General features: G+C 41.6%; 1 protein-coding gene across 1 annotated transcript in view; it reads right to left on the bottom strand.

The window, feature by feature from the left end:
• The window catches only part of LOC311043529 (neural-cadherin), a gene marked incomplete at both ends in the record, with an annotated part of 322,985 nt that overhangs the window by 214,964 nt on the left and 95,463 nt on the right, over positions 1 to 12,558 (bottom strand). Inside the window, 2 exons of the mRNA XM_084054821.1 lie at positions 91 to 340; positions 10,038 to 10,149. Coding sequence (XP_083910947.1) covers positions 91 to 340; positions 10,038 to 10,149 — 362 coding nt within the window. The remainder of the gene's footprint in view (positions 1 to 90; positions 341 to 10,037; positions 10,150 to 12,558) is intronic.

Raw genomic sequence — 12,558 nt, 5'->3', positions numbered from 1 at the left:
TCATTTTGCACTAAATCAATATTGAGAAATCTCAAACTAGTGAAGTATGACCCCTAACAAAAAATATTATGGAAGCTAAATTCTACTCACACATGCTGGGAGAACTCTGGTGCCTCGTCGTTGACGTTGGCCATGCGTATCCGCACTGTGGCAGTGCCCGTGCGTGGGACCTCTCCTTTGTCCACAGCCATGACCACAAATTCATAGAGGTGGTTAGGCCTTTCATAGTCCAGAGCGCCCGCGGGGAAAATTGTCCCATGTGGGGAGATGGTGAAGTCTGGACTCAGCGTGTGATAGGTCAACTCAGCATTCTCCCCGGAGTCACAGTCACTGGCCGATACTGGGAGAGAATAAAAGGGAGAATAGCATGGCAGAAGAGGACTTAGATTAATGTCAAGCACTGGTCCCTGGAGGAACAGCAGTCTGGAGAGAATTACAGAGAGGAAGAGGGAAGAAAGCAAGCAAGCAAGAGACAGAGAGGGAAAAGGAGAGGGAAATGGAGAGAGAGAGAGCGAGAGAGAGAGAGAGAGAGAGAGAGACAAACAGACAGACAGACAGACAGACAGACAGACAGACAGACAGACAGACAGACAGACAGACAGAGAGAGAGACAGAGACAGGGGATCTTCAAACTTTCTGGCTGATTCGCAGAGAAGATTGCAGCACTATTCTTTCATAAGAAAAACTTAATTTTGCTTTTCTGATTCAATGAGCACACTTATCAAAAATAATGATCTATATTATTGGCAAGGCATGTTGGGATTGTCATTGAGCAACATTTCTATTTCTGAATCACACATTGGGAATCCATGGGCCAATGACTTGCTAGGGCTCAAATTGATTGCCTTGCTAAAACAGAAAGTGCCACCAGGGACTTGAATAAGCATATTTTCCGCTAACAAGAACATTTCACCATGAAACTCTCAATTCTCCGATTCACCTTACATTGCATTTGGTTGGCGGACAAACGCGCACACGCACGCACACACACACACACACACACACACACACACACACACACACACACACACACACACACACACACACACACACACACACACACACACACACACACACACACACACACACACACACACACACACACACACACACACACACACACACACACACACACACAATCTCTTGTCGTAAATTTGAGCACAGTTTACACAGAACAGCTTCAGTAGTGGCTGCTGTATCATTATTGCTTTAAGTAAATGTGCACTCCGTCCATTAGCCTCACTTCAACCCCATCACTCAATCCAAATGTACCTTCTTTAGACAGGCATTTGCTGATTTAACTGAGGTTATTGACACAAAAGGATTTACAATTCCAAGTCAGTCATGAAGTCAATACACATTTTTCATAAAAGCATGGAATTTGGCCCTGAACGTTTTCAGATATTGAGCCATCAAAAAGACACATATCGACCATGGCAGTCATTTTACTTTCTGCCATAACAAAAATATGTATTTTGCACCATACTGTATCTCCTGAGTGAAGAAAATCACATTATCTTAGAGTCATGGGAACCTATGTTCCCAGGGCGCTATGTTCATAGGATGCTATATTGCCATGGTGCTACGCTCCTCAGATTTATATGACATATACTGTAACAAAGGGTCCTATATGGTTAATAATGAATAAAGATAGAACCACCCCCGGAACAACCCTAATTGCATTTAACTCTGGGCATAAGATAGCAATGCCTGTGATTGCACCGGACCACACCTTTGTTTTAGGACCAACACATCAGCGCTAAATGAGCGCATGATCATTTGATATTTTAAAGATTTAGTTTTTTTGCTTTTATGCCTTTATTGATAGGACAGTAGTCTGACAGGAAATGGGGAGAGAGATGGGGAGTGACATGCAGCAAAGGCTGTCGGGATCGGGACTCAAAGCCTAGGTGCCTGGACCGCTACGCCAGCGGTGTATGTCTTAAAATATCCAACTTTTTGTTGTATTAGATGGTAGGGAAGCTGAAAGGGGTGGCATAGGATGAGCACTTGTAAACCTGTAAATTGTATTATCATCTCCAAGGCCACCTCGCAAGTTTTGTCTTCTTTCTATCTTTCCTCTTTCTAAATTGCGACCTCATGGCTTTGAACTTTTCAAAGCAATCAGGAAAATCAGAGACAGACGGATGCTTTGAATAATGTCCATAAAACACACCTGTAGTACTTGTCTCCTTTCTTCCTCATCTTTGCTCATTCTAAATTGCCCTCTGATGACGTTGAACTTTTCATTGGTACAGACACTGTCCAAACCTGCCAGCACTAGATACTGTTATTTTTATTTTTATTGTGGGGAGGTTGCCTACCACCTCTTTCAGTGACCATGCCTGGGTCACAACATTCACTTATCTGGCAGAAATTGTTTCTGAGATCAACAAACTTGACAATTCTATGCAAGGCCTTCCACAATACACATACTATCCAGCTGTATGACAGAATAGATTTTCAATAAATAAAAAGGATCAGAAGGTGGAGGGGCAAAGGCCTAGTTTAATATGCAAAACAAATGTACACAATATTATGTAGCAGTAACCTCAAATGTCAAAAGAGCCATTTTGGACAAAACAATTAATACAAAATCTGTCTGGAGCCGCAAAACATATTTGAACCTTATAATGAAGGCAACACAGGCTATTAAGTGTATATTAGCCAATCACATTTACCAAATACAAATGCATGTAAACAAGCATTCATTAAAAATGTTTTTGTCAAAATATTCCCTGCAGCAGGATGAGCACCATGGAGAGCATGGCACACCACACCACTCTGCAGCGCTATTTGGTGCTTTAAGTTTCAATTCCATAACAATATTATAATATTATCATATCATTATACTTTTTTTGTTTTCGCTCTGATGAGGACCTTCCAAGGTCGAATCATGTTGGCAGTTGCCTTGTAACAATCGCCCTTTTACTCTTAAGGGAAAATTATTAACTAAAGGAATTACAACAGGATCGGCAGGTTTTTAGCTGAGCACTTTATTTACTCCAAAGCCACAGAAATAATAATTCTCGAGTAAAGGTAAAAAAACAATACACCTCAGGCTTTAAATAGACTTCTGTCCCTATCTCTGTCCCTAACAAACAAAAGAAATACAATCGACAATTATTTCACTTATCCCTCCCAACCCAAACAATTCCCACTGTCTTTTATAACCCCGCGGATCACAGTTCAAATATAAACAATAAACAAACACGCACACACAGTATTCAGAAGTCCGCTACGGCACCAACGCTACTTAATTAAATAATAAATATCCCCCGTGACGGTCCTCTTCTGGCCGCGCTTCTGTGTTCCTTAATCCAAATGAAATGAAAAGTATCTTCCGCGCGCAGCGGCGCAAACAATAAGTAAACTTCGGGGTACCCCTATAATTTGTAATCCACAAAGAAATATGACGCTTGGTTTTGCCTCACCGGCCTCTCCTCCCCCCGTGTCACACCCTCTATTAGTAAAGTCGGGTGGCACAAATCATTCAATCACCCACTGATCAGACCCTGATGGGTCCACATATATCTCAGTGTCCAGCATGTCACATATCAATCAGATATAGGTCTCTGCTCTACATGTAAAGTGTCTTGGAAAAACTTGTTGTGATTTGGCACAATTGAATTTAAGTTGAATTGAACTCCCCTACAATGAAAGAGGTGAGGTGACTCTCTTCACTCACCTGCTCTTTGCTAGTCCAATTTAACCCTATAATATGATTTGAGACTATATCAATGCAATGAAATGAAGAGAGGAACAAAGCTTTTTGTAGACAGCGGGTCAAAGGGCTTGTTATACATCGCAACATGTAGACCACTACCCACTGCGGTGTGACTTTCTCTTGTCTTTTCTACCTCTGATATCTCTGAATGGCTCAGCGTCTTGCCAACAATGCAGTGCACCCACATAGAGTGCATGCAACAATACACTGTCCGAGTGCTTCCCGAACAAGTAAGCGTGTCATGAATCGAGCTCCCAGCCAGGGTTAACGACTATATAGTGCATCTGGACTCAAAAGTGGTACTTGTAGAAGCAGCAGAATATTATGATTATACAAAATTTGTGGGTAAATAAAACAAAAAACAAGGGTTTTCACAGCAAGGATATGTGCAGCATACTTTAGTAATTGTTATGCTGAATAAATATATATTTTGGCATCAGACAGCGTTATTTAATTTGACTTCCCACTTATTTGTGATCTAATCTCTGTTCTGTTCTGCTGGAAGGAATCGAGAAAAGGAAGTTGAGTCAGTGTTGAAAATGAATCTATCACATTTTGATGTGAACCTAATAAAAACGATGCTCTTCACATACCTACAAAAAGAGACAGATGTGTGGGAGACGGCCAGCCTGAAGGCATACAGAACAAATTAAGAGACTCCTGCACACTGTCTATATTTGCAGTTAAAATTCGAGATGGGAAAAACAAACACCAGTAATACAGATTTATTGAGGCAAAAGCGTAGGAAAGGGGGAGTAATTAAACAATTTACTGACACCACTGGGACAATAATTCAGATTAGACCAAATGAGTGCATTCCAGAGTCTAGAGCCCTGTCTCTGTTTTGCCTATTATAAAAGCTTGCCAACTTTCTGTTCACGTACTTGCTTGACCATCTGAATTTTGGAAGGATGCGCCAATCAAATATAAAATGCCTGAACGTCACTGGCTGTGGGTTAATTGGCAAAGCATACATTTCCATGTTGAATCACTGGCTGCTTGCAGCATTGAGATGTCAGCCAGTTACCCACATTGACAATTATTTCAAATCAAAACATTCAGTGATAATTACATACAAGAGGGAACTCTCATTGATTAAGTGATTATCTCTGGGAGTTTGCGTCATGGAGGACAAAACTCTGTGTTTCCCAGCAGCAGGGGTAAAGCCGTAACTTACTTAACGCAGTACCACGCCAGTGTTTATAGCACGAGCACACGCCTACACATGCACGTGGGTGCCCGCGGGACTGCGTTCCCATACTACGGTCACACTGCTACATGTATGATATCTAATACCACTGTAATAGCCTGTTATGCAGATTTGTTGTTGGTAATAGGCTACTTAAGGAAAACAATAGACAGCAGTTAACGGCACTTCACACCCCATCAGATTGCGCAACATAACCCCGTCTCTACAAACAGTGAGAACGCGTTGGTCCCAGCCAGGACACGCATGCGCGCACGAAAGAACTAACAAACGCACGCACGGCGCACGCACACACAGAAGAATTGCATATAAAACCATTTTCGGTTTTGTCTGATTCTGTTGATTTGCATTCTACTATCTTATTTTTTTACTTCTATAAATCAAGGCATTCCTTGAAAAAGTTACAATACTAAAACTAATAAAAAAAAGTACATTTCTAACTAAAACTACTTATGCACACTTAACAAAAAATAACATTCAAACATTAAAACAAAAAATGAATATTTCATAATGCTGGGTGGAGAGTGCCTGTGTGCATACACGTGTGCGTGTGTGTGTGTGTGTGTGTGTGTGTGTGTGTGTGTGTGTGTGTGTGTGTGTGTGTGTGTGTGTGTGTGTGTGTGTGTGTAGCCTGGGACCAGACGAATCTGCGAGTGCAAAAAAAAATTGTACTCTGGGATTTGGGTCTGGCACCGCTCCATAGAGAATCCATTTCCAAGACGGGGGGCACCAATCAGGGCCCAGCATTCGAATATGGGAGACTGTAATTGGTAGTTGGTTGTAGGTCTAACCAATTGCGTCGAGGGCCATTGTTTTGATCCCGCCCCTTGAGAAAAAAAACTTCCTCATGGAAGCACCAGACTCATATCCACGCAGTGATATAGTCGGCTACGCCAGGCTAGTGTGTGTGTGCGTGTGCGTGTGTGTGTGTGTGTGCGTGCACATGCAGGCGGCAGTGGCTCATGGGTAGAGTGGCCGGGTAGAGTCAACTGTTAACCGCAAGGTTCCCAGTTCGATCCCGGGCTGGGGCGCTCCCCCAGAGTTAGTGTCGAAGTGTCCTTGAGCAAGACACTGAACCCCTAATTGCTCCTGATGAGCAGGTTGGTGCCTTGCATGGTTTCCTCCGCCATCGGTGTATGAATGTGTGTGTGAATGGGTGAATGGCACAATCAATGTAAAGCGCTTTGGATGAAAGCGCTATATAAATGCACCATTTACCATGCGTGGCGTCATTAAAATAGCGTTCCCCCAGTTAAAAAAAACCTAGCTACACCACTGTGCAGAAGGGCTGCATTCCGGTGCTTATATTCCCCACAAAGAGCAGCAGTATTAATAGTGTGCTAAAGTTTGTAGTCATACAAATTTAGAAGTTAAAGGAGAATTCCGGACATTTTAAGTGTTATCTTTGATGTGTCGCAAATCACTCACCACGATAGAAAAGCCCATTGAGTTAATCCAGAGAATCCCCTCTTGGCCGTTCTGGCGACCCCCTCCGTTGGCATAATGGGAGAGTGTGGATGTCTCCCTGGCAACACCGAATTTCTGCTTTCCACAGGCTCCCATTATGCCAACGGAGGGGGTCGTTAGACGGGACGAAGGGGACTCTCTGGGATTAACTCAACGACCCTTTCAATGTTGGTGAGTGATAAGCGACACATCAAAGAAAACACTTAAAATGCCCGGATGTCTCCTTTAAATGTTTTCCCACAACAGATTTCCATTGCTTTTCACCATAGGGTTTTCCATTTATGTAGAATATAAGGTCTGTGGTTAACCTATGCCTTTCATGTTGTTTTTTTCTATGACATAAATTACACCTGTGAATTCTGACGCAGTGATATTTGTTTTTTGATATATTTTTTATTAACTGCCAGTGAGTTTCAAAAGTCATAAAAAGTATGTTGATTCGTGCAGATAATCTTGTTGAACAAAATGAGTTAATATCCTGAGACTACAGGTACCCTGTTGCTGGGCAAGAACGTTTTTGTCTAAGTGGAAGTACAAAAATGGCCGCCCAAGGACGTCACAGGAATGTGGTGCAGAGCTGTTTACATTCCCCGGGCATGAAAACAGTTTCGTGATTGGTCGAAAAAGACAGCTTCCGGGGGAAATAAATTAAACGGAAGTCACACATTGAGACTTCCGGCTCTTGTTTTTAGATTCTACAAAGTATGTGTAATTAATTTAGTTATTGCTGACTTGTACCTAAACAACAGGTGCACAGTACAGTGTACAAAAATGTATAAGACAACTAAAAACTCAACCACCATATGTCCTCTCACGCAACATCCTATAACACACGTCACACACCGAGTCAATATTTAATTTGCTAAGTACTGATTTGTTCTGTTCAGACAACTGTTTAAACATCTATTCATCAGTAAGTGTTCCTGTTCACTGGAATCAGCATCCTTGCAGTTGGCTAACTGCCAAGCATTGGCAGGCATCATTATAATTTGGCCTAAGCTCTCCACATCAATGCAAAGTAATGTGTCTGGCTACATCTGGATTATTTTCTGGCATGTAATGGTTTTGTGCTGAAGAGTTTGGATGCAACCATTGCCTCAGGCCTCAATGGAAAGGAATATAACAGGCTTGCTCTCTACTCTGCCTGCTTTACCAACTCTCTGAAATATGCATTTGTCGACCCTCAAGATTGAACCAATTAACGGATCACTAGTCTGTGACAGTTATACCACAGGCTGATTGACCCCGCTGATTTCCTTGCGCAATTGACTTCACTATACTCCACTATATTTCACTATAATTTAGATGTTAGTCCAGATGCCTTGCTCTGTCATGGCTTTTGGTCTGTCTCTGTATATTCCATGTCTGCCTGTCCTTTAAGTGTTGGATGTCAGACTACATCCTCTTAGCGCACACGCAACATCCACAGACATAAACACAAACAGAAACACACAGCACACATGTATTAGTGCACCTGTTGATGGCAAGCTTAGCAACACCTGCTGGGTCTCAAACCCCATACACCTGGCTCCCTGCCTCTCTGTAGCTCCTTCTCTCTCTTTCCCCTCTGTTTAGTGTTTATCCGTATCCCCATTAGATACTACTCTTGTAGCAGCTACTCTTCCTGGGGTCCACACAAAATAAAATAAATCTCTTATAAGAAAAACTGTCTTACTGTCAAACAAGCTCAGTCAACAATGCAATACAGTAGGACAACTGCATTGTCGAAAAAGACAGCTTCCGGGGGAAATACATTTAAATAAAGTTTACAGTAGGCCTACATAATTATAAATATAACACTACACGATGTGGGCTAACTGTAATTTCATTTTACGTTTTTATCTTCTTTTTAAAACCAGATTGACTTATTGTCTGTGTGACCTGTGCTGGTAGACTGTTCCATGCTCTCATTGTTCTATACATAGAGTAACTGAGTGTTGTCTTGTCTTGCACTCGTTTTTTTAGATGGGGAGTAGGAGACCTTGTGATGCACGTCTGATGTTATAGGAGTGTTCATTAGAGCTACTAGAATGGCCCCCTTTGGGTGCTGGCCCACTCGGGAACGATGCAATCTGCCTGTTGACTGGTGTTGAGAATTATCACTTGTGCAATGCATCTGGCCTGTCCAATGTGTTTGTGATGTTCATGACAAATAAAATAAACATAAACATACATGTTGCAGTCTCAGGCTTGCGCAACTTTGTCTCGCACATATTGGCAAAGCAGTACAGAAACGTGACGCAAAGCTCAGTCAATGAGTGAAGCTTCAGGGAAGCATGTGCCCACATAAACACATTGACGTAGCGGCACGGACGTGGTGCGAAGCTCGGCCAGTCAGTTAACGGGCCAGAATCAGGGATTCTGGTGCAAACACTCCTCCCAAACACACAGAGATGCGGTGCTTCCCGCAGAGACCCGCACACAGACTATACTCGGGGTTTTTGGGTTCTCTGAAAACATTGGTCTGATCGAACTTCCACTCGGCACTGCACACCCCCGGGCCATATGGGATAAACATGTTAATGTGAGGCCGTTCACAGAGAGAGAGAGAGAGAGAGAGAGAGAGAGAGAGAGAGAGAGAGAGAGAGAGAGAGAGAGAGAGAGCAAGCTGGTATACATGACTAGATAGATAGATAGATAGATAGATGGATAGATGGATGGATAGATGGATATATATATATAGATAGATAGATAGATAGATAGATAGATAGATAGATAGATAGATAGACCCTCCAGAAAAACGCGGGCAAAAATCCTTGATTAACCGCGGGCTAAAACTCTTGATTATGCGGGCTAAAGTCCTTGATTTTGCAATTTTATGCGGTAAAATTGCGGGAAGTTGTGAAATATGTGGCAATATGCGAAATATGCGAAAAGTTGAGAAAAAGGCGAAATATGTTAAAAGTTGCGAAATATGCGGAAATATGCGATGCGAATCGCATATTATGCGATGCGATGTGCGTATTATGCGATGCGCATATTATGCGATGCGCATATTATGCGATGCGATGCGGCCTTTTTGAAAAAAACGTTACCCCCGCATAATTATGCGCCATTTTGCTGATTATGCGGTAAATTCTGCGATCGCATAAACGCATTTTTCTGGAGGGTCTAGATAGATAGATAGATAGATAGATAGATAGATAGATAGGTGTATATTAGTGTTGGTAATACAGGACATTTGGGATCTTAGACAAATACTTTTATTATTTGTTTAACAAAACATAGCAAAGAAATGTGACCAAGTACATCACATCTTCTATTTCTATTTCAGCTTACAAGAAACCCTCTCTCTCTCTCTAGCTCCTTCCCATTAAACATACAGTGAAGGCTATGTTTCTCCTAAATACAATATCACTGACGCATAGGATTTGCACATGCATTGATGGGTATGGCCCAATCTATCAAATCATATTTCACATATGGTTCAAAGGACAAAATATATTGGTGTGCGAATGGGTGAATGTAAAGGCATTCATTAATAACGCACTTAGAGTGGTCAGAAGACTAGAGCAGTTCTATATAAATGCAAGACCAGAGAGAGAGAGAGAGAGAGAAAGAGAAAGAGAAAGAGAAAGAGAACAAGAACGAGAAAGAGAACGAGAACGAGAACGAGAGAGAGTTTGGACATCTCACCTTGTAGCAGGGATGTCGCTGTGGTCACAGTCTCTGGAACACCGTCCTTGCTGTAAATGGACTGGAGAAACTCTGGGACACAGTCGTTCTCATCCACGATGACCACACGCACCTGAGAGAGACAGAGAGACAAAGGAAGGCCATTAGAATCTAAATGGTTTCACCCAACTATTTCTGTTGTCTCACACCATCACATAGACAGACCCCCAGCAACACACACACACACACTGAGAGTTGTATGGAAATACCAGCGAGGTAAACTGGTCTGGAAGGTAAAGGTGGTATTCTAATGATTCTAATGTTATATAATACTTCAGCAAAGATTAAGTCTGAAGCAACTCGCAACCAGTGGTGTAAAGTAACTAAGTACATTTACTCAAGTAATGTACTTAAGTAAAAGTTTGAGGTATTTTTACTTCAGTGGAGTATTGCCAATTTTCAATACTTTTACTTCTACTCCACTACATCTCTGAGGAAAATATTGTCCTTTTGCTCCACTACAATGACTTGAAACCTTTAGTTACTAGTTACTTTGAAGATATAAATGATTATATTATAAAACATACATTAACCACTTTCACCCTATTTTATACATAGGTTATCGCGACCGTTGTGAGCTTGTAGATCTGCTATTTTCAAACATTTTAGTACTTTTACTTTTGGTACTTGAAGTATATTTTGATGCCAATACCTTTGTACTTTTACTCAAGTAACATTTTTAACACAGGCCTTTTATTTGTAACAGAGTATTTCTATATTGCGGTATTGATACTTTTACTCAAGTAAAACATGTGAGTACATTTTCCACCACTGCTCGCAACAAAATGAGATCTGACCTAGTGAACTCCCTATGGTGATTTGTGTCAGTCTATGTTCCTCTTGTGCGTGTGTGTATGCAGGGGTTTTATGGGTCCACACATGTCTGTCTGTCTGTCTGTCTGTCTGTCTGTGCAGTGCGCGCTAGGGAAGGTTCTGAAGAAAAGGAAGATTCAATGAGAAGTGAGAGGAAGTCAGCTGTGATAAAGCGTGATGAGTCCAAATGCATGAATGCATGCGCACGTACGCACGCGCGCGCACACGCACACACACACACACACACACACACACACACACACACACACACACACACACACACACACACACACACACACACACACACACACACACACACACACACACACACACACCGAGCAGGGCTGGTTAGGTAGCTAATGGTGCCAGGGAGCCATCGCTCCTAGGGGGAGAAACTTGGAAACTACCTGCAAATTAAAGTCATGCTCAATGATTTCAGTCCACACAAAATGCTGCAACTGTTCACTGTTTTGGCAGGTTGAAATGGATGTTTGAAAGAAGGGGATAAAATAAAATGAAATGCCAAAACAGAGCATGGTTACACAAACTGCATCTGTAGCATTTGAAGACATGGATTTGGAAAAAAGAAGCAGCATATTCCATACGCCAAAAAATAATATGTAATGTAAATATTTTATCCCACATACAGTAGTAGAAGGGTTTTGAAGTTTAAAGTTGGACATTACATTGTGTGTGTACTCAAGTTACTATGCAAAGTTACATTTAGCAGGTCAATATTCCTATCTAAATACAGTGCCTTTGAGGGTTTCTGGACAATATGTCATTGTTTTGAGTTGTTAATTGATTTCCAATAATAAATAAACACATATTTGCATAAGTATCTTACTAACGAGTCTCTCAGCAGCACAGCTCACATCTACAGTATATTGACAAATAATACCTGATGATACCAGACATCCTTAGTCTTTATTTTCGACCACTTCAATGATACTGCTTAGACATCAGAGCTACATCATTTTGCTCAGTGGTGTGACAATAACTTTCTCACTATCAAAAAAGAAAATACATTTAGTTTGGACCCCAAAAAATAGGCAACAATTCACCTCTAAACATCATTAATGAGCAACACATTACTCTGATTCAACTCCTACAATTTCATGGGTGTGGATAATAAACTGATAAAGTGTCATGGTAGAGTCCAAGAGCATCTGAATTTCCTCTGTCTGTTTGTGGTATTTGGTGTGAGCCAAAGAATATTACTCTACTTCTATCTAAGTCGTAGATGAGAGTGTATTACGGTTGGGCATGTCAGCCTGGTTCAGTAACCTTTCTGTCCAGCTGAAGGTTAAGATCAATAGGCTGATCCAGACAACCGCGGTAATCACAGGGGTTACACCCCTCACTCAAGCCTGTGTTAAGCGCCATTCACACCGGGCACGATAACTATATAGATAACCATAACTATATCGTTCACCATTGCATTTTTTACCAGCTTGCAAGCTGGTCTAAGAAGAGACTGACCTACTAGTCATCCATGTGTTCGACATATTCGCGACATGTTTTCAATCATTGGCTGTCCTTTAAGCCAATGGGGATACTTTCCCATACTCAGCCTCTCGCGTCTATGGCTACTATACGCGTCTGCCGTCGGTTCAAATCGTCGTGACACAGAGTAATATATAGGATAAAATTTAAGTAAAGTAGTAAA

This window comes from Gymnoscopelus microlampas (genome assembly GCF_963454915.1).
Source record: "Gymnoscopelus microlampas genome assembly, chromosome: 1".
NCBI classification, from domain to species: domain Eukaryota; kingdom Metazoa; phylum Chordata; class Actinopteri; order Myctophiformes; family Myctophidae; genus Gymnoscopelus; species Gymnoscopelus microlampas.
The sequence above is the reverse complement of the archived record's forward strand: the minus strand, read 5'-3'. Positions and strand labels throughout refer to the sequence as shown.